Genomic DNA, 24,657 nt, shown 5'->3' on the forward strand with positions numbered 1-24,657 from the left:
TCAAGGCAGTATATATAAGTACGATGCCATTTGTGGAAGGTTTTTTTTTGTTTTTGTTTTTTCCCCTGTAGCCAATTTCTAGTGAGGTTCAGTTTTAAAATTAATTTGGTGGCATGATACATCTTTCATGAATGTCAAAGTTCATGTGAAAGCACAATCCAGCCCTTTAAGTGGCAGCCACATTTATTAAAGGTCTGACCAAAAAATTTGGATTAAACGCCTATAAACGAGTGTCATGTTCCATAAAATGGTCAATACAGCATGATTAGACCACTTTCTTTGGGGAAGAATTCCATCTTAAAGCTTAAAGTGCCTAAGTGACTTAGGAACACAAGTCCCAATGGCTTCCAATGAGATTTGTGCTCATTGAGTTTCTCAGATGCTTTTGAAAATGCCACCTTAGCCTTTTACTGCTACTTTAACAGATAGTCAAAATCTCTGTGCATTAAAATTAGGATTTCTTGTGGCACTATAGGAAGACTGAATTTTAATTACAATCACTTCAAAAGAAAATCTGAAAATAAGTAATATGACTACCTGCTGTCTTATTACTTCCCATGTGTCTAATCCTTTCAGTGCAGTTCTAGTTAGGCCTGGCTGTTAAGAATGATTCTTATGTGCTGAACACACACACAAAAGTGCTGGAAACCTGTAATTAAGACACTTTCAAGCTCTAGGAAAACATTTTTACCTTGAAGTGCATTCTTTGTGGCGTTAAAGTTAATTTCAGTACAATTAGGCTGTAAAATCTGACTGGCTATGGATTTCTGGAGGATTATTACATGCCTGAGGTGTATTGTGAGGCAGAGTGACTTTAGCCACCCAAGAAGTACAGTAATCCCCCAGAAGTACTATAGTTTGTGAGGCCAGTTGAAATAACGGGTTAATGTTCCAGCCTTTCATATCTGGAGACTGCTTCAAATGTGTTTGGGGTCACAGGTAAAACTAGTTTGCCTTCTCAGCTTGGTCCTTGACAAATGGTGTATCCTACCAATGAACCACCTCACAGTTAGTGTTTATTCAGGAGATGGCTGGAGTATCAGTGTTCATTTTTAGATGCAATGATAAAATTGTGAGAGGAAGCCTGTCCAAATTTTAAATGAGGATAGGTAGCAGAAGTAAGAGCAGTACATTCTTAAAGGTACTGATGGTACTTGAGACTTCCAGTACCCCCCATGTTAGTGAGAGTTCAAAGAAAGTGCTATAACAGTGTTTAGAGACCCTGAGTTAAATCCTATTATTAACACTGATGATGATTAAAACTAATTTTTAAAAGATCTGTTTAATTTTGCTATTTTGTGTTATCTGAGCCTGGGCAATGAAAATAGTCCAAGTCACTTAATCTTTTTTATGCTGCTGTCCTTTTGAGACTCTCCAGATTCTCATGAACTACTGCAATGCACAGCAAGGGAATATTTAATTGGAGAACATTTTTCACTGGAATTTTAAAAAGAACAAAAACAATAGAAATGTTAGAAAGCTGTTAAAATTGTTTTTGTAACAATTATGGACCAAATTTAGCAGCAATATTTGGGATAATATAAAACATATACTACTTCAGTGCCTTTGATTCTGTCATGCTCATGCTATGTCAGTGTTTATATACACACATTGTGTGTGTCTGCACGCATGTGCAATATTACAATAATATGCTACTCTGTAACAGTCACTGTTGATGTAATATGTGCCTCTTTACCATGAACATTCATTATTTGCGGCTGTTATTTACTAGCACAATGCCATGGTATTTTGAGAGGAATGTTTGTTTTTTAATCCAGGCCTCTCTTTGCTAATTTGTGGTGTGAATTCTAAGAGCAATGATTAAAAATCCCTTTCAGGAAAGGAAAGGGTCTAGACTAGACAGCAGTTGGTAGTAGACAGGAAGGAAATAGACAAGGTAAAATGTAGACATGAATATATTTCTAACATATTCTTATTCCCTTAGCTCCCAGAACCTTTGATTTTGTTTCGGCTTTACAACGAATTCATTGGACTTGCGAAAGAGAGTCAGAATGTCAATGAGGAACTGGACATGAAACAGACTAGCCCCAGATCAAAGAAAAGACAATCAGTTTGTATTGAACTGAACAGAATAATCATCAAAATGAAAGATCTCCTCAAACAACTGCCAATACCAAACTATAACACTCTTCAATACCTTGTAGGACATCTTCATAGGTGAGAGACAGACCTTAAAGGTCACCTGCAAATGTTGTTTTGAAAAATAAGCAGTGTAATATACAGCAGCCTAAGGAAAAAAAAATTTAAGGTAATATGCCCACAGTTTTGGATGTCTGTCGTAAATATTACAGGGTTTCATTTGTGCATGTAGCTCAATTCATTGTCAAAATTAGTTTGTGTTCCTTAAGGATAAACCACTGCTCTGACCTGAATGTAGACTTTCTGGATGTATTGCCTGAAAATGAGAACCAGCCTCCTGATTTTTTTTCCCTCAGAAATAGCAATTGTACCCCATGCTGCACCTCAAACAGAGGGTTTACGTATGTAGCCGTTTGCTGTTGCCAGAGAAGAAATTTTGGCAAAGTGGCCAGCAAAAAAGATAAATCTTCCATTTCTTCTGAATTGCTAGTGTTTCTCTGGAAAGAGGCAGGTCTGCATTTGGACTGGCCAGTCAATCATTACATTCAGGCGCTTCCGAGGCAGGTTGGTGTCTTGACCAGCAGGCAAGACATAAATTTATATTTTGTTTATTGAGACAGGCATTTGGTTGTCCCATCCCTGTTGTCAGACAATGGGTTTTTTCTTTTCCTAACCTGATATGCTGAAAGCTGCTTCCTTAACAATATTGCTGTTTGGGCATTCAACATATCGGGAACACTAAACCTACGCATCTTCATTTTTTGGTTCCCTGGAGCTATGACCAACCACCTCCTGTTCTGTCATTCTATGCTGTTCTGCAAGGTCCTAGCTACCACAGAATCCAACTAGAGCATGGAGGTGGAGTGTGGGGGAGAGGAAAGGAGGGTCAGGTTAACATCAAGTGATGCTGCAGAGTTGCAAAATTTATATAATTTTAAATGACTAGGAGCCACTTTGCATCCTGTAAGCCTTAGAGCAGCTGGAGATGGTCAGAGGAGAATTCTCCCTGTGCAGGGAAACTCTTTGCCTGTATATAGCAGTTAGAGGTTACTCCATTGTCTTTTCTCACCCCCAGCATATAATGCATTCTGAGGAAGGGGCATGGTGGAGCAGAGCTCCACTACACCAATTCTCTATGAGCACAGGGGTCAGGTGGCTCTGAATCATGGAGCCACAACTGACTCCCTGAAGCTACCACTTCACTACATGGGAACGTGGATTGGATACAGTGGGTGAATAAAGATCTATTATTTTTTTTAAATGCATATTTAAAAAAAAAAAAAAAACAACAACCCAAAACTTTGCAGAACTACCTTGTACATTTTAACAACCATTTTCCAACTTTGCTTTCCCATCCTCAGCATCAGGTCAAGGCTCCTATGGTAAGGCTGATATAAAGTTAGGTTACATGGTAGGGCTGGTTGTTAAACTGGTTGTTAAACTGGTGCATGCTGTTAGATGACAGTTGTCCGTAGAGCTCTCTGGCCACAGCTTCATGATAACCAAGAGAAAGTCAGACTTACTTATCGACTGATTTATCAGCGCTGCTGAGCACCCACAAATATCACTGAAATAAATAATAGCCAAGGGTACTCAGTGCCCTTGGGAATCAGGTCAAACTTATTTAGGCACCCACTGCTGAAAAGTTTGGCCTTGAAAACATTTTTAAGAAGTTACATATACACTTAAGTCCATGGTTAAGTTTAATGTATTTATTCATCAATAGGAGTGTACAGTACGGTGTGACCAGAATGACACTGATTGACATCTTAAAGGTGAACTGCAAAACTAAAACAAATCTTATAAAAAATATAATGTGTTGGATGTCATCTCCCACATCCTGATTAATGGTATCTGGCACAAGTCACTTCTAATGTACTTTTCATAAGCTAAATTGGAAATGTACTTCCATGCTGAATACTGCCTTCCTGGTGTAGGTAAGAGCACCCAGCCCATGTGTGGGCTTTGTAGTTCTTTTCAGCATAGTTGTTGAAAAATAGACTATCTGTAGTATTCTTTCCAAAGAAGTAAAAACCCTGTATAACCTGACACATTTTCTTTTCTACAGAGTGACTGAACAATCTGATGAAAATAAAATGTCAGCTAGCAATCTTGGCATAATATTTGGCCCAACTCTAATCAGGCCACGACAGACAGATGCCGCGGTTTCGCTCTCTTCACTTGTGGACTATCCATATCAAGCTCGGGTGGTAGAGCTGCTCATAACTTACTATGAAAAGATCTTTGATGTTTCGCTGCAGCCACTCTCAACTGCAATTCAGTCTGAAGAAAATGCTGCTCCATTTAAAATTGCTTCATCAATAGGAGAGAGCGAGCCCCAGCAGCAAAGGAAGTCATTTATTGCTGTAAAGGAAGTGAGTAACTGTTGTGAAACTAGAATCGGTATCATGTTGAAGGGTGTGGAATTGAGCTGCATTTTTGAATGTGGCATACATCACTCTGAAATCTTTTAACATTTTAGTCTGGGATATATTTTTCTTAAATTTTCATTCACTTCTGATCTGATTTCTATTGACAGGGCATCCTGCTAATTCCAAGTGAGAGTAAAGCTTCAGAAACTGCTTCATCGTTTGAGCAACTAGATGACAGCAAGAACACAAGAGAGAGATCAGATGCATCCATGACTGGTTAGTGGCTCTTCATGAATCTTGGGGCACTATATTGCCATGTGACCAAATACCAATCATAAATACATTAGGATGAAATACATCTTTTTACTCTGTGAAGATGAATTAAGTGCAAACAAGGGAAAAGTCTGCTAAACTCCCAAAGCTACTTAACATTCACTGTTCTGATGTACCCTTCGTGTTTGTTAGAGGAAGGAAGGACTAAATGCTTCAGGTGACCCTGAAGAAGCCTTGTATTCATGGAGCCATATACCTGGTGTGTGTGTTTAAATAAAAAAAATTAAAAAAAAAAAAAAGGCAACAACTCTTTAGTATGTTAGGCTATATTTTAATAGGCTGTTGGGCAGTCTTTGGATTGTTGTATTTATATAGGTGATTTTAGCAAAGGGATGGGGCCCAGCAGCAAAGATGCGTTTGACAGCTGCTTTTCTATTCTTCCCTAGAACGTATCTCTCTGCCACTCACTGGAACTAAACAGGAGGACTTTGGCAAGAGGAATTCTCCATCAGAACCCTCAGCTACCACAGTTCTGGATATTAATATTCTTACTCCAAAAGAGCCAGGTTAGCTGCTTTAATTACATAACCATTTTCCAAAGAACATTTTTTGCAGGTCTGCCTTGTGCTAAATAGTTTTTGTGCGAAAAACAATAATACATTTGTACATAGGTATAACAACAACTATTTGCCTGGCAACACACAGCTCTTTTTATAGTAGCAAATAACTAAATTAAAATTTGGGAGCAATGGAGGAGAGGATGGCACTCCAGCAGAAAATATACTTAGTTGTCTAGAGAAGCTAAATGTCTTCTTGGGCGATGCCTCTTTCAACATCTGCCTAAATCTAGGTTAGGTGGTCTGCAGGCCTACTTTCTGGGAGAAGAGTCAGGCAAAACTATGTGCCCCACCACAAATTTGGCCGATTAAAGCCCAGGCCTGGAGCAGTCCATCACCCCTCTCCAGATTCCATGTGTGTATTATCCAAGCTTGTATGGCCCCGTCTAGGAAGACTATCCCAAAAATGAGTAGAGAAGTGTGGGATGCTCAAAGCTCACTCTTGCCAATAACTTTGCAACTCTTTGCTGTGCAATTTTTTCCCCTGCAGCATCCTTTTGTGGCTTACATTATGAAAAAGACAAACTTTACCAGGACTGTGTTCATGACTTAGATCAGATGCAGTAGTCCAGTATTTGTTTTATCTGTACTGGATTTGTATTTGGTGCCTTCAAAAGAAATAGGCTTAGTTAATAAATAATGCAATGGAACAGTGGTCCAGCAGGATTAGTTAGTGTTATCCAGCATGGTGAGGCAAAATCCCTTATTCTTCTGAATAGGCCCTAAAGTATACATCTAGATTAAAAAGTGTATTTTTAGGGTTTGTTGCTTTCTGGGGCGGGCGGGGCGCACGTTGGTGAGTACTTGGAACTGCACAACCACCTCAGTCTCTTTTTAAAATGCATGTATAGTTTCCATGACACTTCATACTTGATTCCATCAAATTCTTGTTCTTTGAGTCCAATGGACTGGAGAAGGGGAAACATACAACTTCTAGGAAATGCTATTTCAACTGTTGTTTTGGTGGTGTGGGGCTTGGTAACAGTGTGGTGGGATTGGTTTAAAAAACACTTGTGGAATTGCAGTCTAACTCCTTAACGGCACTAACGGGTTCTATAGTGACTTGTTGCCTCAATTTTGAGGTCACAAAATTCAAAATAAACTTATTTCCTTTTCTTCAGCTGTCATATGCAGTTGGGTATATTAATAAGTCCAAATGGTCAAAGTTGCACTGAATCTGTGAAGTGTTATCTAGTGAAAATGACAAAGTAAAACTCATTTGTGTTCCCTCTAGGCAATACTGTGACTCCAGTTTCAGACAAAGACAATGAACTGTCTCTCTCTCTAGCTGAAGATGGTTGTAAAGTCAGTAATTTGCTACCTATAAAACCTAGTCGCCATATAACCAAAGTCCTGTTACGATCTCCAAGGACAAAACCAGTTATTCGGCCTGTGAGTTTACCTGTAGATCGAATGCTTCCTCCGTGTGTTTTGAATGAGAGAAACTCAGGAAATGTAGCAATTTTAAGTCCAGAAAAGCTTGGCAGGAGTCCTACCATTGAAGAGGTTTCAGAGCCTAAGGCACTTCCTGCTGTTAATGCCTGTTGCAGACTTTCTTGTTACGACACACAGACTCTGAGGAAAACTTGGGACAAGCAGTATAAACAGTATGATATGACTCCAAGAACAGCAATGATTATGACCAATGTACCCCAGGAGAACCGAGCACATGAGAGTGGGAGTGCATCTGCCTTATCTTCATCCTACAGTGTTGGTAACAATTCAGTGAATGCCATACTTCCCAATAAGCCATACACTGTACCTGTCAGATCTGTGAGGATGACAACAGAAGGGAATGGTCCAGATTCTAATCCTCTTGCTGCTTTCAGACCACCAAGAACTTTGCAGCCACCACCAGGAACTTTTTATAAACCACCTTCTAATAACAAAGCTAAGCAAAATGAGGAGGGTTCTGTTCCTAATGCTTGTGCGGCAGCCAGTGCTAGCTCTGTTCTTGCCCAAGATAACACTGTGAAACTGATCAGGAACTCTGCACTTGTATCAGGTGCTCCTGGACAGCATGCAAATCAACAAAAAATTTGCTCAGAGGACCTTCATCCCGTAGACCTGAAGCCCGCCTATAAGAGACTAAGACCAAAACGTATGCAAGAATTAGAACACAGGGAAGCTCATTTTGTATAGGGCAGCAGATACTTCTTGGAACATTAGTACAGTTTACTGATCTTGTCAATATACATTTTTTTCCCTCCCCCCCCCCCATTGAGGATCCCACTTTTGTGCCATACTGGAAATATATATACACACAACACAACATTTTAAAAGTGGGGGAGGAAACTGTGAAGGAAAAATGAAGTTGAATTTTTTTAATTCAGTACATTTTCATAAAGGTCTATTTAAATGCATTCCCAATGTGGATGGAGCTATAGAAGGTGCATTTGGTAAGACACTGAGCTTCAGTTCCCTGGGTGAAATGAATTATTTATAGCAAGAAATGATTGCTCTTGCATACAGCAATGGAAGGAGCCATTTTTCAATATAAATTTGTACTAAAGATGGAGAGTTTGATGCTCAACTGTTTCAACATAAACCAAAGCTTGTGCTTTGCTCTGTAAAAGCTTCTGTTCAGTTTTCCAGTCTTTGCAATTAAAGCTTTGCTCCTGAATAGATTATACTGGCCAACGTGGCCTATAATTGTGTATTATATATGTATATTTTATGCCAATATGTTCATCTGTTGCCAGTTTTCAATGTTGTCACTTTAATGTTATTTGTACAGAAAGATGCACTTACTGAGCTGTAGTAGTGAAAACCAGAAACGACTTCATATCCAGTTACAGGTAATATAACTTAGTGAGTGAATCAAATACACACAACCTAGTTAGTTCAGATGACCTTCGGGTGAGTACCCGTTGCAGTGGTGCTGTCGTTCCCAGTTACAAAATAGCTAGTGCTTTCCCTTGCTGTAGGTCAGTTTCACTTCTTGCCTAATGTAACTGAAATGAAGAGTATAGTTTTGAGATATGGTGAAATAGGTGAAAATAACCAAAAAAATCAGCATTAGTAGGTGCATCTAATGGTTTTTCACTTTGTATTAAATGTTTTATATGTACACTGCTATATTTGCTTAAAAAATATATTAACTTGTTAACATTTTGCTGACTCCATGGTTTCTGTACTATCTTGCTTTCTTCTAAATTATTAAAATACAGACTCTTGGTCTTTGCTAGGGTTTAGTATCAATACACCTGTACTGAAATACTTTCATGTTTCAGTTTGAAAAAGGAGTCATTTTTGTTCCTGCTTTAAGAAACTAAAGGTCTCATCAAACTTCCCTTTCTGAAAACAAAACAAACAAAAACCCTGGCGCTGCAGTCAGTGGCTATACCCTGAACTTAGTTTCTGGAACAGAAATGTTAGATTCACAAAGCTGAACTTCCAATTTCCCAGGGAAGCATTTGCAAAACTATGACACCTCTGGGCAGTTCTGAGATGTCCAGAATTATTTCTTTTTCATTTGAGCACATGGCTTAAAAGGCAGTAGAGCAATTTATATGAGAACCTGGCTAGTAGCAAATTCGGTCTGATTCTGGCAGCAGTAGGCAGGTCAAAAATGACAAGTTAGGAAAGGTTGAAGATTTCTTCTTGAGATGTGAGAAGAGGTTCCACTTCAAGAAAGAAGAAATAAGCTTGATCTGTGGGCAAAAATAGTAGGTATTCTTGAAAGGACTAAGTGCAAAGTGGTGGACATGGCATAGAGCTAGTGAGAGGATGGTGATAATAAAACTTAAAAAATCTCCAGTAGACAAACTAGAGTGTTTAAATTTAATCATTAAATCTTTCCTCTGCCCCATCTGATTTTTTTTTTTCTGCTTTGGGAATGTTTTACATAGATTAGTAAACTGTCTTAATGACTTTTGAAATGCTAATAAACTATTTTTCATGAATTTGTAGTACCAATTTGGCAATTACAATTAGTGGTCAGTCTAGTCTAATAGACCATCTCTGGTAATAGTCCATACCAGGTGCTTCTGAGGTGTAAAATCACCATAATGTACATAACTGTGTAACAGTATACCAGGTGGGTCTCCTAACTCTTCTGCCTTTTTTATTCCCTGAAGCTTTATCTTTAGTATTACTGGTCGATTATATCACACCATTCTTTATACCCCCAATTCCAATGTCATGCTCCCGGCACACACTTCCGTTCTTTTTGAACACATGAAATCTGGGTTCTGCTACACACCACCTCAGGAAGGCATAAATGATTATCTCCAAGTCTCTCTAGATTGCTTCCATCAGACTTTCATGTTGTAGCATTAATACATATTTACTAGGGTTTAGTGTTCACTTATGACCTGTTACTTTGAATCTGGCATAGTTTTTGGTTTCAAATCCTTTTGCTGATGTAGAGTTGGTCAAAAAATTAAACTGTTTTCACTTAAAAGAGAGAGAGAACAATTTGCACTCAGTTTTAAAAGGGTAAATTAAATGGGTCATTTTTTAAATTTTAAAAATGTTACGATTACAGCAAACATTATCAAAAATATGAGTCTTTTGTTCAAAAGCACAACTTGTATGGAGAAACAATTTTTGACAATGTCGATAGCTTTCAGGTTTTTTGTTTTGTTTTTTATTTAAGAAAAGGCCATTTTTCAGTGAAAACTTCTAATTTCTAAATTTCAGCCACATCTAGATATAAATACTTTCCAGACATTGCCACATCTTCAACCTTAAAATATCCTCAGCCAGCTTGGTGTAGTATCTACCATAAAACAAATGGTCACCGAACCAAAGGTATTTTGTGTTCCTTTCTAGCATTGAGTGAGGTTTTAGACCTTGCGAAAAAGAATCCTTTAAAAACATCATAGCTGAAGTTTCTAGCACTCCCCTTAGACAAGAGCTATGGAAATGTAACACACTGGTCAGGAGGGCTGACATTCATTTCTGCAGCAGGAAGCTTAGTGGGGTCCTAAATATCCACACCCACATCTCACATAAAATGAGTCATGACATTTGGGGGATGTTCCAAAGAATCAGCTCTATCCCCAAACCCTCAGGCTAGCTCTATACAGTGGGCTGTTATACAGAATGGTGGTTAGGAGTCTATATGGAGGGAATGTGTGGGGACAGCATGGCTTAAATAAATGAATGCCCGCTCTCCTTGTCTAAAATAACTTCAGCCCTCTCTGAGACTAGCCTGGCTGCTGCTCGCTCAGGCAGTTGCTGTACCATGGGAGAGCACACTATCCTGCACAGTAGCTTCTGTGAGAACTCCCCAATCAACCCATTAGGAATTGATGATTGTGGGGAAACCACCATTTCCTCCCCGCTTCCCCCCAGCCTCAAAAACCTAAGGAGACCCATTCTATAGCTAATCAACCAGCACACCACCAGTGCAGATTCACACGGTCAGCCATGCAAAAGTCAGAGGCCAAAGGTCCCTGTGCTTGTTAGGCCCACTGCTGCTGTTAGGAAACATTGACTAATGGGGAAGCAACACAGAGGAACTTCCATGAGGTGTGAAAGGGGGAGTCCTAGAGACAAGGAGAGATTGGAACAGGGCCTGGGGACAGATGGATTTGGGAGTAGGGGAGCGTATAGAACTGATGGTGCAGGAAAGTTACTTGAAAATCTTCCCCCCCTTTTGTGTAATTTAGAAAAAAATCTTGTACTCTAGGTTTCATCTGGTTTAAAAAATATAATTTGCCATTATTCTATCACCTGCTGTTTGTGTAACAGTAGTGTTTAGGAAGCCCAACTGAGATGGGAGCTCAGTTGTGCTAGAAAGTCCTTGCCCTAAGCTTATTATCTAAACAGGCAAGATAGAGGGTGGGAGGGGAAATAGATGCACAGAGGTAAAGGTCACGCAGCAAGCTAGTGGCAAAGTCAGAAATAGAGCCTAGTCCTCCTGACTCCCAGTCTCCTAGACCAGTGTTTCTTGAGTGGGTCATGACCCCAAAGGGGGGTCACACACAAAAAATCGGGATTATGAGGTGCAAACAAATTCTCACTCTCTGCACACCCTCACCCTTCGAGCGCCAGTATTCTGTCAACATCTCAAGACACGCACACCCATTGTTAGCATGGATACATTTTACTTGTTTTGTAAATATAATGGGGTGGGGGATTGTGACAAATATTAACTTCAAATAAGGGGTCATCACCCTGAATAAATTGAGACGCTGCCCCTCTTACAAACCTTGCAGAGAAGTTTTTGGCTTTGTTTTTAACTGAAGATGCTAATTTTATATATAATTTCTTTAGGTTTTAATGCAAATCTCATAATATAGGGAATATTCAACGCAATTAAGAGCTTATCGTAATGACTGAACTGCCTTTATGGTATTACCATAAGCTTGCCAAGTGCGATAGGGCTTGGGGTCAGTCAAAGCGTTGCTATCCTGTGGGCAAGCCCTTTGGCAAGCTGTTTTCCATGTGCCTGATTTGCACGGTAATTACATTCTCTCTAGTTATACTACACTTAACCAGTCCTGCTGGAGCTTTGGTAGAGTGCTGATTTCCATAACTTCCTGACCTAATTAGTCATGACTACTCTGTTTTGCAGGGGTCCCTAATGCTACTGGCGCTGTAGTCCTGAAGCCCTTGTTTCAAATGTAGCATTTGTTCAGGTCACAAGACAATTCTCAAGGAAGGATCAACTTTCTGGTGCAGGCTTCATAGTATGTGCACAGCGTACATCATATGTTTGTTTTTCATGCAACGGCGCTTACACTCTCAGACTGAGTTGTTCCACATCAAGCTGGGGATTAAAACAATCTCCTTACAACTGAGCTGTGTTATTTTGCAAGCGTTAACTGCTCCTAAGAGATGCATTCCTTTCCAGCCATGCTGAACATCCCTTCAGAAACCTTTTAATTTCCTCTAGCAGGGCAATGCTCTCCATGCCTCTTCGTACGTGAGGTAAGTTGGTGACTTTTCCAGGCTTTTATTGTTACTAGTTAAATCCTGGCTTTTTCTTGCAAATTCATGAATTCTTTAGTTTCTGTACTCTGGCAAGGGCCTAATTGAGTCAATTTGAATGCGGACTTCACATGCTCTGTAAAGCGCTCAGAGTGTGGTAGTGAAATGAGCAAACCAATTCAGGGTTCAATTGCAAAAGCTTTTTGAGTGTTGTCTATTAATGATATGCTGCTACTTATACAAAAATGAAAACAACAAAATCAAAGTGGGTGTTATAAGTACAACTCCCAGGAGGAGGCTGTAGAGGCCAACTTCTCTGTACAAAAGTTCATTTCTAGTGCAAATGTTACTTTGGGAGTCCATTTCTATGACGGTGATACAAAGGAATCTGGAAAAATCTTAATGTTTGCGACTCTAAAATAGAAAGGAACAGCCCTCGCCATTCAAAGGCATCAAAGGTCAACAGTGTTAAATAGCGTGGGCAAATCCTGCTTGCTTTCCTCACACAAAACGCAACTGGCCTGAATGGAACCATTCTTGTGTAAAATCAGGCTTTGGCCATAAGCAAAGAACAGATGCACTATGTGTGCATCAAGTGTGCTTTGGACTTGTTTTACAAGTGTGTGCCCCGTCCATGTATGGAGCCTCTATATAGCCCAAGTCTCCGGGTATACGCTGCAGGAGGAATGAGTTTGTGGTGCTAAGTTTGTCCTTGTTGTGACGTGCAGTAATGGAGATATTCTATCTCCTAGAACTGGAAGGGACCGTGAAAAGTCATCGAGTCCAGCCCCCTGCCTTCACTAGCAGTGACCAGGTACTGATTTTGCCCCAGATCCCTCAGTGACCCCCTCAGGGATTGAACTCACAACCCTCGGTTTATCAGGCCAATGCTCAAACCACTGAGCTATCCCTCTCCCAGTACTCTGATTGCTCAATTCTTAAACTTCTGTCTTTAGAAGGAGGTTTCCTTGGCCCTTTCCTCCTTCTCTTTACTGATTTCGTATCAATGATCTCTTCACATTGTTATATCAGCAACAATGTGCACAATATGGGTCCCATGAGCTTCTCTGCTCCCCCTTCCCCTTCCTTCCACTCCCTTCATTTCCTTCTCTCTCTCATCTCCATGTTTACTTCCACCTGGCTTCATATCCCTGTAATGCCCTCTCTAATCCAGCCTAGCACAACTCCACCCCCTCCTCCTTTAAGTCTCTCTTTACGTGCTTCTTCAAGGCTTAAGAAGCACTCCAGCCCACCCCAAGGGAAGTGGTCACAAAATACATAAACCCCTCCAAAATTGAAAAAGACCAAATGAATGATACAATATTCAAGAAACTTATGAAACCAACAAGATACATCACCGCTCTGTCACTTGCTTTGTGTTACATCCCATCCTCCATCTGTATGTTGTCCGTTTAGATGGTAAACCCTTTGGGGCAGTGATCTATGATATGTAGACATTTTACTTTTTAAATATTTATAGTGTTAGACAGTACCTTACTGACCTGCTGTGACTCCAGGGAGAGGAATGGATTATCATTTGCTCTTTCTGAAAATTGCTCAGAACAGATCTGAGTTGAAGCCCATACTCCCTTGATGCCCTTTGTTTTACAGAGATGAACAAATAGTGTCTAAAGCCCACCTCCCCGGGGTTAGAAGAGAACACATTCCTAGTATTCAGAGAAATTTTTAAAACTCGAAAGATTTTCTGCTCATACTTGCATGTCTAAAATGAATTGCTTCAGAAGAAGGGAGGTTCCTTTTGGATGATGTAGGGTCATGCTGCACTGAGGCATCTGCCCAGGCACAGACACAGGGAAAATGGCTCCTAGCTAGGCTTGTTAAGTTGTTACAGGTCTTTTTTGTGAAAGTGAAAATAGCCTTTGTCTATCAGTTCTCTACCCTTAACCTTCATGTCTCCCATATAATGTTAAAATAAGATGTACTTGGTTTGATGTAGGGGCAAAAAAGGACAAATTTCTGTGTGCTCATCTCACCTGTGCTGCAAAACCTCCAGGCTGGCTGGAATTCTGGAATTTAAAAGGAATTGCTGGGGCACCTAACTCCCTTAAACTCCGTTGGAAGCCCTAGCCCCAGTGAGCATGTGTACATAGGGAATTGGCATGTGTACATACCTTTATGTATACAGCTTAGCTCAGCAAAATGTGCAAGCACTTATTAAAATGTGGGTCCATATGGGGCTAGGAGGGGGCAGGGGTCCTGACCTCTATGCCTGCAAGACAAGACTTATAGTAACTAATTGTATGGAAGCTATAAAAAAGTGGCATTGTCTCTGAGACTGTAGAACACTGGCCGCCTTTGTTCCACTACCACACAGAGGGGTATATTAACTACAGTACTACCATGAGATTGTACAACACACACTTTATTTTTTCTAATTTTTTTCCTGCTTGTGCTTATCTTAAAAACAGCAGGGATGTGAACTCTTGTCTTCCCTAGATTTGCTGGAGGGCTCTCTCCTAAATTGATTGGACTCATGACACTTACGGAAATTTCCTTTTGCAAACTGAAGGAATAAAAGTGTCCCAGTAATACGCTGCCATTTTAAAAATAGCTTCTCTGTTAAAATTGTGGCATGTCTGGAATACATGATGGGGTGGGATTGTTTAAAGGTTTTACTGGGACTCAGGGTGACCAGCATGACTCACTTGTGGTTTGTAATTTATAAGTCATGCGGCCACCCCAAACTCATGCATGTAATGTGTGAACATGTGTATATACACACAAATCATGGAGAGCTTTACGCCATCCCTGACAAGAATAGCACAAGGGCTATCTTCAAATGTGCATTTACGTTATATGCACTTATTCCACTTAAAGTAAATAGACTATAATATCTCATTTACTAACAACCAATAAAGGATGGTTCAGAAATCCTTAATAATAAGATGCTGACTGTAGTGGGGCTAGCTAAGAACCTGTATTCAAACTATAGGTGCTATCAGTTTGAGTTTGCCTATCCCGAGTGTGTATTGAAATGCGCCACAAAAACATTTCATGTTTATTCTCACAAATCCCACCTTTCACACACAGCAGAAGTAGGTCACATGCACAGCCTAGGCAAGGCAACTGAAAAGCAAATTCACCCCACCTTCCAATGTGATGGTATTATCTAATTAGGGCGATTACAGTTTAATTTAATCCATTTGTCAGATGCAGCCTTCTGTGCAGGCATGCAGTCAGCAACCAGTGCCTCCTTTCTCAGAACAATTGACTTTTGGAAGTTTAATGTTCGTTTGTTGAATGTGTGAAGTAGTGGATTGTTGACGGCCTTGGAGACTGAGTCATCTGCTTATCTGCAGAACAGGTGTAGCACAAGGCAGAAGCCATGCAGGTTCCCCCACTCTGCATTGCAAATGTATCTCACCCTGGCCTGAACCAAACACTATCTCCAGGTCTCGATCCACCCCTCATCTCTTTGCTGAGCCTACTGCAAGGGTGCCCAGTTGTAATCCGAACATCTGTTCAACCAAAGTTGAACCAGGACCATCAAACTGATGGTAGAAGTCCCTGAATGCCCTGCATCCACACATTGTTGCAGTTACAGTGCCATGGTTCCTGGCAAAACTCCATGATGCAACAGCTTGTGCAAGATTGTGAAAAGCCTTGGGAGCCCAGTAAAAGGCCTGACTCTCCATTTCTAAGTCCTTTCCTCCCTTTCTCTTGGTCCTTACTCAGCAAGAAATGCTTCACCTGGAGCACAAGGTTGAGGCAGTGGAGTAGGTTGTGGCAGTGCCTGTGGAGATCCAGAGGCTGACATGAGCAGCTGATGCTGCAATGCTTGTGTGCCCCAACTCATAGTGATTTGGAGCTATGCAGTACGTGTTTGTTTTGTGGAGCACTGCTTTCGGTTCTAGACCACTGGGCAGAGACTGGTCAGGACTGAGTTGTTCTTGAGACTTGGGATGAGCCATCCAGGCCTACTATGTAGCTTTTATTTACTAAACTGTAAATAGAGTAGGACACAATTTACCACTGATCTTGAATGCACCTCTGTGGAGCTCTGAGTCAGAACACAGGTAATAGTCCGCTTCCTTAGAGCTCTGTTAGCTCGAATGCTTGTCTCTCTCACCAACAGAAGTTGGTCTAATAAAAGATATTACCTCACCCACCTTGTCTCTCTAGTATCCTGGGATCGATGTGGCTACATCAACACTGCAGTCAGCTTCCTGTCAGCCTGATATACTGTATTCTTCAGTGAGCTTGTCGCTGGATTATGGAAGAAATGTTGGTAACTTTAAAATCTAGAGAGAAGAGTAGGATGGAGCGTGGACTTCATCAGCCTACAGAGAGAGACATTGGCTCTCCAGCCATATTGTGTGGCCTCTACCTTTATTTCTTCCTGTCCCTACCTCTACAGAGTAGTGATCCATGAGGAAATTGAAAGACTGACAGAGAACAAACTGACCTTATCTTACAGGTATTCTGGAAAGCATTGAATGTCAGACCTGAGAAACGCGGGGGCACAATAGAAGCAAAACTAAGGTATAAAGTGAACCTGTCTGGAATCCTTAGCTTGGGTAATATGGCAACAGAAGTGAGTTTTGAGAATACACATCCATCCAATATGTCAATTGTATTTAATGTCCTTTATGGACAATTGAATCTCCAAGTTACTGAGCCTGAACATCAATTGGATCTGATTTATCTACAGAGCCTACAAAATTCCCACCAAACAACTAGGTTGTAGTGGAAAAAGGTGAGACTTATGACACTTTATCAGATACCTAGAGCTCAGAAAAAGTGGTGAAAGCGGCACGGACTGATGAGATTTTTATATAAGGGCAAAAGATCCTTTCTTTCCCCCGATCTGTCTTGTCAAACATGCATCTAGAGGGGAATTTCTGGCACTTCGGGCAGTTTGCTGTTTACGTTCTGAAGGGTGGTGATCATGTACAAGAACAATTTTGGGGGGGAACGGGAATTTCTCAGAATTAGTGAACAAGTAAACTATTGCTAAGCAAATGGAGGGGAAGAAATCTGCAATGGATATTCTGTTGCTCAAATTCCTAAAGCAGAGTTGAGCATGCTGTAGATATTCTTTAAACTTACAGTTGTTTCTATATTGCTTAGAGATACACTGATCAGCCCTTGATAATGTGGAGTCATTGATAGTGTAATGTTTTATAAGGGATCCCTTGCTAATCACTGAAAAAGTGGCTTTACTACCTGGCTCCAGGATGAGATAAGGGAAAGCCATTGCTTACTGCCCAGGACCCAGTTGAGATGCACTAATTCTTATACACCATATCCTTAACTCTTTTCTAAACCCTAGTACTGCAGATCTCAGATGAAGTACAGTATAGACATTTCTTGACTCGTCATATGACTGTCTTCAGCCAATAAGGGACAGGGTTTTCTTTCTAGGATATGAAAATCATTCTTCTACTCTGTAATAGGCCAGCAAAGAAAACTGAACAAGAGCTGTTATTTTTTGATTTTCCTATAAGCAGGAACCTTGGAAGAGATTTCCCACGCTGTGCTAATACTGTTGTGATAGATCTATTTTATTTTTCTTGGCCCTTTTGTCAAGACTCCTGAAAGGGAAATCACATCCTGTAAAAGGAAAATTAACAAAGCACAAATGAACACATGCAATGTATCTAGCTCACATCCTGTGTGTGCGTGAGCATCGGGAGGGAGCTAAGTAGCATTCTAAATAGTAATGGCCATGAATTTGCACTAGCTTTTTATTAAAAACTGAATTACCCATTTGTAATTTGTTCCCCCCATTACCCCCCCCCCCAAAATCAACAATTCAAGCTTTAACATGCTGGAGAATTGTATTTCTTCTAGTACTTGCTATTGGAAGCTGACAATTCAGATTGCTCATTAATACAACCATTTCAAGTCTACACTGATTTTTCTGGCTGGCATGCTGCCTTTAAAACTGAAGATAGAGCAAAACTAATCTCATTAGAAGTTTGCATACCTCTGAGCCTGACTTCTTTATCCATGATTTTATTTATAGTATTTTGCTCTATTTGACCTAATAGGGCCTGTAGCTGAAAACTTACAATTCTCTTCTTTCTGTAGGTCTCGCCAAACCTCCAGGCAGGAGGAAGGAATACTTAGGGGATACCCTGGGTTATTCTAAACTAAAGTTGTCCAGCTGTAGAATCTGAGATCTGTGTCTCATCTCATTTCTCTGCCTAGTCTTTATATCACTAAGACTTTTTTCCTATGCAGGAGTCTTAATCTCAGCCTGTGTAAATTATAATCATCTAAAAAGGCCAAGTTCAAGGCAATCTAGCACCCACATCTTTAAAACTATTCATTTTTTAAAATAGAAAATTGAGGTTCTTCCCTTTTGTAAAGACTTTACTAATGATGATGCTTTTGGAAGCAAAAATATATTCCTTCATCTTCAGAAAAACTGGAGCCATTGTTGAAATGTGACTTAATAGCTGATTGTGATCTTCCTTCTTCTGTTTTCTGTGCCAAAAATACTTCAGGTATTAATGTCATAAAGGGAACTTTAATAGTTTGTTTTAGGCCAAGAGGAAAAGTCCCTTTAAATTCTTCTTTTAATTCTTCGGCATTAGCGGATTCTTGACACTGTCAAATGAACAATTCAGTGGTTTATTCCTGTCTTAATAAGGGATTCCTTTGGGAATTTCCATATGATCATTAGCTTGTCCCTTGTTAATGAGTCCCTCCCCTGATAAGGAACGCTTGTATTATGACTTTTTCGCTACTACCATCAGCAAGTCTAACTAGCCAATTAAATTTCTAAGCAGGGTCTGGATTACCCCATTTACTGCCCCTTCTCTTCCCCAAGATTATTCCTGCTGCTGGAAATCTCAACGAGATTCAGAACACAGTGGCAAAAAGACCTAGATCTCCCAGGATGAATGTAATTGTCCTGTGTGGCAGTCCTCACACTGCTTATATTCTTCTTCTTTTACAAGTTCCCTTTGCTGACAATAGCAAGATAGAGTATAGTGTGTCTTATATAGGACAGGCTTATGACTGAGTACGATTAAGAGAGTCCTCATTAAGAAACGATCAAGCTGATGAATGGCTCAGCTAATGGAGCCAGCCAGGAAAAGGAATAGTATGTGTGGGAGACTGTGTAGGGGCCATAGGTGCCGACTCCATGGGTGCTCTGGGTCTGGAGCACCATAGGGAAAAATTGGTGGGTGCTCTGCCCCAGCTCGCCTCTGCCTCCCCTCCGCCTCTTCCCTGAGTATGCCGCGTGCCTGCTTTTTCCCCCTGGCTCCCAGCGCTTGTGCCATGAAACAGCTGTTTTGCGGTGGCAAGCACTGAGAGGGAGGAGGAGGGGGAACTCGGTGCGCTCGGGGGAAGAGGTGGGGCCAGGGCGGGGATTTGGGGAGGAGTCCAATAGGGGCAGGGAGAGGGCGGAGTTGGGGGGGAGACTTTGGGGAAGGGGTTGGAATGGGGATGGGGCAGAGGTGGAGTCAGGGCAGAGCCTGGGGCGGGGGCGGCGCAAGCACCCACCGGCGACGGGAAAAGTTGGTGTCTATGGTAGGGGCCATTGCCAGGCAGAGTGTATAGGCATAAACAGTCTTGAATTCCTGTCCATAGTTGTTGCAGAAGGCCTGTGGAGCAGCTTTCCCATGCGGCTGGGGGAGCTAGACTAAGCATGCCTAATTCCCACCCTACTGAGCTGCCTCTGCCAGGTGTGGGTGTGACACCGTAGGGAATTGAGACATTTTATATTATTAATACCAATATTGTAAAATTGCAATGAATTGTGCCAGATATGTCATGTAAAGCGTCAGTGATAAATGTTATGATTTGCCAAGTATGATCTTGTTTATATGTTTGTATAACCTTTGTATTGTAAGTTACAGATATGTATGTTATATCTGCATTTCAAAACTTGTGCTGTGTTTCTGGGTGACACCCCCAGATAGACTGGCATCACCACGGCCTAGCTCAAGGGTTCTCAAACTGGGGATTGGGACCCTTCAGGGGGTCACAAGGCTATTACTTGGGGGGTTGTGAACTGTGAGCCTCCACCACAAACCCCATTTTGCATCCAGCATTTATAACAGTGTTAAATATATTAAGTGTTTTTAATTTATTGGGGGGGTCGCTCTCAAAGGCTTACTATGTGAAAGGGGTCACCAATACAAAAGTTTGAGAACCACTAGCCTAGCCTGTTCGATGGCCCATCAAGAATCATCAGTTGTACAATGAACCCATTGAAAAAGCCAGGGACTACACCTTATGAGTCAGCAGGGCATGCCTATGGACAGAACCTATGGTTTGCCAGCGGGTGTCCGGTTTTCAACTGGAACGCCCAGCTGAAAAGAGACCCTAGCAGCTCCGGTCAGCACTGCTGACTGAGCCATTAAAAGTCCAGTTGGTGCGGGACTGGCAGGCTCCCTACCTGGCTCCATGCGGTTCCCCGGAAGTGGCAACATGTCCCTCAGGTCCTAGGCGGAGGGACGGCCACGGGGGCTCCATGCTTTGCCACAACCCCGCCCCAAGTGCCGGCTCCCAGCTCCCATTGGCTGAAAACTGTGGACAATGGGAGCTGGGGAGAAGGGGGGCAGCATCTGCGGGGGGAGGCAGTGCGCAGAGCCGCCTGGCAGTGCCTCTGCCTAGGAGCCGAGGGATATGTTGCAGCTCATGGGGAGCCCTCCGCAGTAAGCACTGCCCAGAGCCCGCACCCCAAAACTCCTCCCGTGCCCCAGCCTGGAGCCCCCTTCTGCACCCAAACTCCCTCCCACGCCCCAACCCCCATCCCTAGCCCACACCCACACTCCCTCCATCCCTGGCCCCACCCCAGATCCCTCCCCCCCCAGCCGGAGTCCTCCCCTCTCCCCCAACACCCCACCCCAGCCAGGATCCCCTCCCGCACACTGAACTCCTCATTTCTGGCCCCATCCCAGAGCCCACACTCCCAGCCCAGAGCCCATACCACCTCCCACACCACAACCCCCTGTCTCAGCCTGGAGCCCCCTCCCACACTCCAAACCCCTCGGTCACAACCTGGAGCCCCCTTCTGCACTTCGGCCCCATCCTCCAGCCTGGAGCTCCCTCCTGCACTCCAAACCCCTCATTCCCCACCCCAGCCCAGAGTCTGTACCACCTCCCACACCCCAACTCCCTGCCTCAGCTCAGAGCCCCCTCCTGGACTCCAAACCCCTCATCCCCAACCCCACCCTACAGCCTGCATTCTCAGCTGATCTGCTCACCACCTCCTGCACCCCAACCCCCACCCCAGTGAAAATGAGTGAGGGTGGGGGAGAGCAAGCAACGGGGGGGGGGCAGGGATGGAGTGAGCGGGAGCAGAGCCTCAGGGTATGTCTACGTTATGAAATTAGGTCGAATTTATAGAAGCCGGTTTTATAGAAATCGGTTGTATACAGCCGATTGTGTGTGTCCCCACATAAAATGCTCTAAGTTCATTAAGTCGGTGGACTGCGTCCACAGTACCAAGGCTAGCGTCGACTTCCGGAGCGTTGCACTATGGGTAACTATTCCACAGTTCCCGCAGTCTCCGCCGCCCACTGGAATTCTGGGTTGAGATCCCAATGCCTGAATGATGCAAAACAGGGTCGCGGGGGGTTCTGGGTACATGTCGTCAGGCCCCTCCCCCTCCGTCAGAGCAACAGCAGACAATCGATTCGCGCCATGTTACCTGTGCAGACAACATACCATGCCAAGCATGGAGCCCGCTCAGCTCAGCATCACCATGTCATCTGGGTGCCGGCAGACGTGGTACTGCATTGCTACACAGCAGCAGCTAATTGCCTTTTGGTAGAAGATGGTATATTACGACTGGTATCCGTCGTCATCGTAATGCCTTCCCAATGACGATGATGGCTATCAGTCGTAGTATGCTATTTTCTGCCAAGCGCCCAGTATTTTCTGCCAAGCACCCAGAAGATGCCAAAGGCTATCAGACATGCTGCACCGTCGTCTGCCAGCTTAAGATGTAAAAAATAGATTTGTTCTGTATTCATTTGCTTCACCCCCTCCTCTGTGAAATCAACGGCCTGCTAAACCCAGGGTTTTGAGTTCAGACTTTGGGGGGGCCATTCTGTGTGACAGTTGTTTGTGTTTCTCCCTGATGCACAGCCACCTTTGTTGATTTTAATTCCCTGTACCTGTACGCCATGTCGTCACTCGCCCCTCCCTCCCTCCCTCCATCCGTCAGATACTAGTTTCGCGCCTTTTTTCAGACCAGACGCCATAGCACTGGGATCATGGAGCCCGCTCAGATCACCGCGGCAATTATGAGCACTATGAACACCACGCACATTGTCCTGGAGTATATGCAGAGCCAGGACATGCCAAAGCAAAACCAGGACCAGCCGAGGAGGCGATTGCAATGCGGCGATGAGAGTGATGAGGAAATTGACATGGACATAGACTTCTCACAAGGCACAGGCCCCAGCAGTGTGCAAATCATGGTGTTATTGGGGCAGATTCATGCTGTGGAATGCCGATTCTGGGCCCAGGAAACAAGCACAGACTGGTGGGACTGCATCGTGTTGCAGGTGTGGGACGATTCCCAGTGGCTGCGGAACTTTCGCATGCGTAAGGGCACTTTCATGGAACTTTGTAACTTGCTTTCCCCTGCCCTGAAGCGCCAGAATACCAGGATGAGAGCAGCCCTCACAGTTGAGAAGTGAGTGGCGATAGCCCTGTGGAAGCTTGCAACGCCAGACAGCTACTGGTCAGTCAGAAATCAATTTGGAGTGGGCAAATCTACTGTAGGGGCTGCTGTGATCCAAGTTGCCAGGGCAATCAAAGACCTGGTGATATCAAGGGTAGTGACTCTGGGAAACGTGCAGGCCATAGTGGATGGCTTTGCTACAATGGGATTCCCAAACTGTGGTGGTGCGATAGACGGAACCCATATCCCTATCTTGGCACCGGAGCATCGAGTACATAAACCGCAAGGGGTACTTTTCAGTGTTGCTGCAAGCCCTGGTGGATCACAAGGGACGTTTCACCAACATCAACGTGGGATGGCCAGGAAAGGTACATGATGCTCGCGTCTTCAGGCACTCTGGTCTGTTTCGAAAGCTGGAGGAAGGGACTTTCTTCCCGGACCAGAAAATAACCATTGGGGATGTTGAAATGCCTATCATGATCCTTGGGGACCCAGCCTACCCCTTAATGCCATGGCTCATGAAGCCGTACACAGGCAGCCTGGACAGCAGTCAGGACCTGTTCAACTACAGGCTGAGCAAGTGCCGAATGGTGGTGGAATGTGCATTTGGACGTTTAAAAGCGTGCTGGCGCAGCTTACTGACTCGCTCAGACCTCAGCGAAAAGAATATCCCCATTGTTATTGCTACTTGCTGTGCGCTCCACAATATCTGTGAGAGTAAGGTGGAGACATTTATGGCGGGGTGGGAGGTTGAGGCAAATTGCCTGGCTGCTGATTACGCGCAGCCAGACACCAGGGCGGTTAGAAGAGCACAGCAGGGCACGGTGCGCATCAGAGAAGCTTTGAAAACAAGTTTTGTGACTGGCCAGGCTACAGTGTGAAACTTCTGTTTGTTTCTCCTTGATGAACCTCTGCCCCCCCCCCACCCAGTTCACTCTACTTCCCTGTAAACCAACCACCACCCCCCTTTCCCCCCTCAAGCACTGCTTGCAGAGGCAATAAAGTCATTGTTACTTCACATTCATGTATTCTTTATTAATTCATCACACAACTAGGGGGATAATTGCCAAGGTAGCCCGGGATGGGTGGGGGAGGAGGGAAGGAAAAGGACACACTGCAGTTTAAAACTTTAACTCTTATTGAAGGCCAGTCTTCTGATGCTCGGGCAATCATCTGGGATGGAGTGGCCGGAGGCCCCCCCACCGTGTTCTTGGGCGTCTGGGTGAGGAGGCTATGGAACTTGGGGAGGAGGGCTGTTGGTTACAGAGGGGCTGTAGCGGCGGTCTGTGCTCCTGCTGCCTTTCCTGCAGCTCAACCATACGCTGGAGCATATCAGTTTGATGCTCCAGCAGCCGGAGCATTGACTCTTGCCTTCTGTCTGCAAGCTGACGCCACCTATCCTCTTCAGCCCGCCACTTGCTCTGTTCATCCCGCGATTCAGCCCGCCACCTCTCCTCTCGTTCATATTGTGCTTTTCTGTAGTCTGACATTAACTGCCTCCCCACATTCTGCTGTGCTCTGTCAGCGTGGGAGGACATCTGGAGCTCCGAGAACATATCATCCCAAGTCCGCCGTTTTCTCCTTCTAATCTTCAATAGCCTCTGTGAAGGAGAAATATTTGCAGCTAGTGGAAGAGAAGGGAGAGGTGGTTAAAAAAGACACATTTTAGAGAACAATGGGTACACTTTCACATTAAATTTTGCTGTTCACATTACACAGCACATGTGCTTTCGTTACAAGGTCGCATTTTTCCTCTTATATTGAGGGCCTGCTGGTTTGGTGTGAGAGATCACTCACG

General features: G+C 43.2%; 2 protein-coding genes across 5 annotated transcripts in view; both read left to right on the top strand.

Annotated features, from left to right (window-relative positions):
- Positions 1 to 8,473, top strand: part of ARHGAP29 (Rho GTPase activating protein 29) — an 85,416-nt gene extending 76,943 nt beyond the window's left edge. For all 4 annotated transcript variants that reach the window (XM_054037780.1, XM_054037779.1, XM_054037781.1 and 1 more), the window contains 5 exons: positions 1,946 to 2,178; positions 4,169 to 4,475; positions 4,640 to 4,748; positions 5,192 to 5,311; positions 6,597 to 8,473. In XM_054037780.1, coding sequence (XP_053893755.1) covers positions 1,946 to 2,178; positions 4,169 to 4,475; positions 4,640 to 4,748; positions 5,192 to 5,311; positions 6,597 to 7,504 — 1,677 coding nt within the window. In that variant the 3' untranslated portion in view covers positions 7,505 to 8,473. The remainder of the gene's footprint in view (positions 1 to 1,945; positions 2,179 to 4,168; positions 4,476 to 4,639; positions 4,749 to 5,191; positions 5,312 to 6,596) is intronic.
- Positions 8,474 to 12,159: 3,686 nt separating this feature from the next.
- Positions 12,160 to 24,657, top strand: part of ABCA4 (ATP binding cassette subfamily A member 4) — a 128,599-nt gene continuing 116,101 nt past the window's right edge. The window contains exon 1 of the mRNA XM_054037008.1: positions 12,160 to 12,244. The gene's annotated coding sequence lies outside the window, so the exon portion shown is untranslated. The remainder of the gene's footprint in view (positions 12,245 to 24,657) is intronic.

This window comes from Malaclemys terrapin, chromosome 8, assembly GCF_027887155.1.
Source record: "Malaclemys terrapin pileata isolate rMalTer1 chromosome 8, rMalTer1.hap1, whole genome shotgun sequence".
Taxonomy (NCBI): domain Eukaryota; kingdom Metazoa; phylum Chordata; order Testudines; family Emydidae; genus Malaclemys; species Malaclemys terrapin.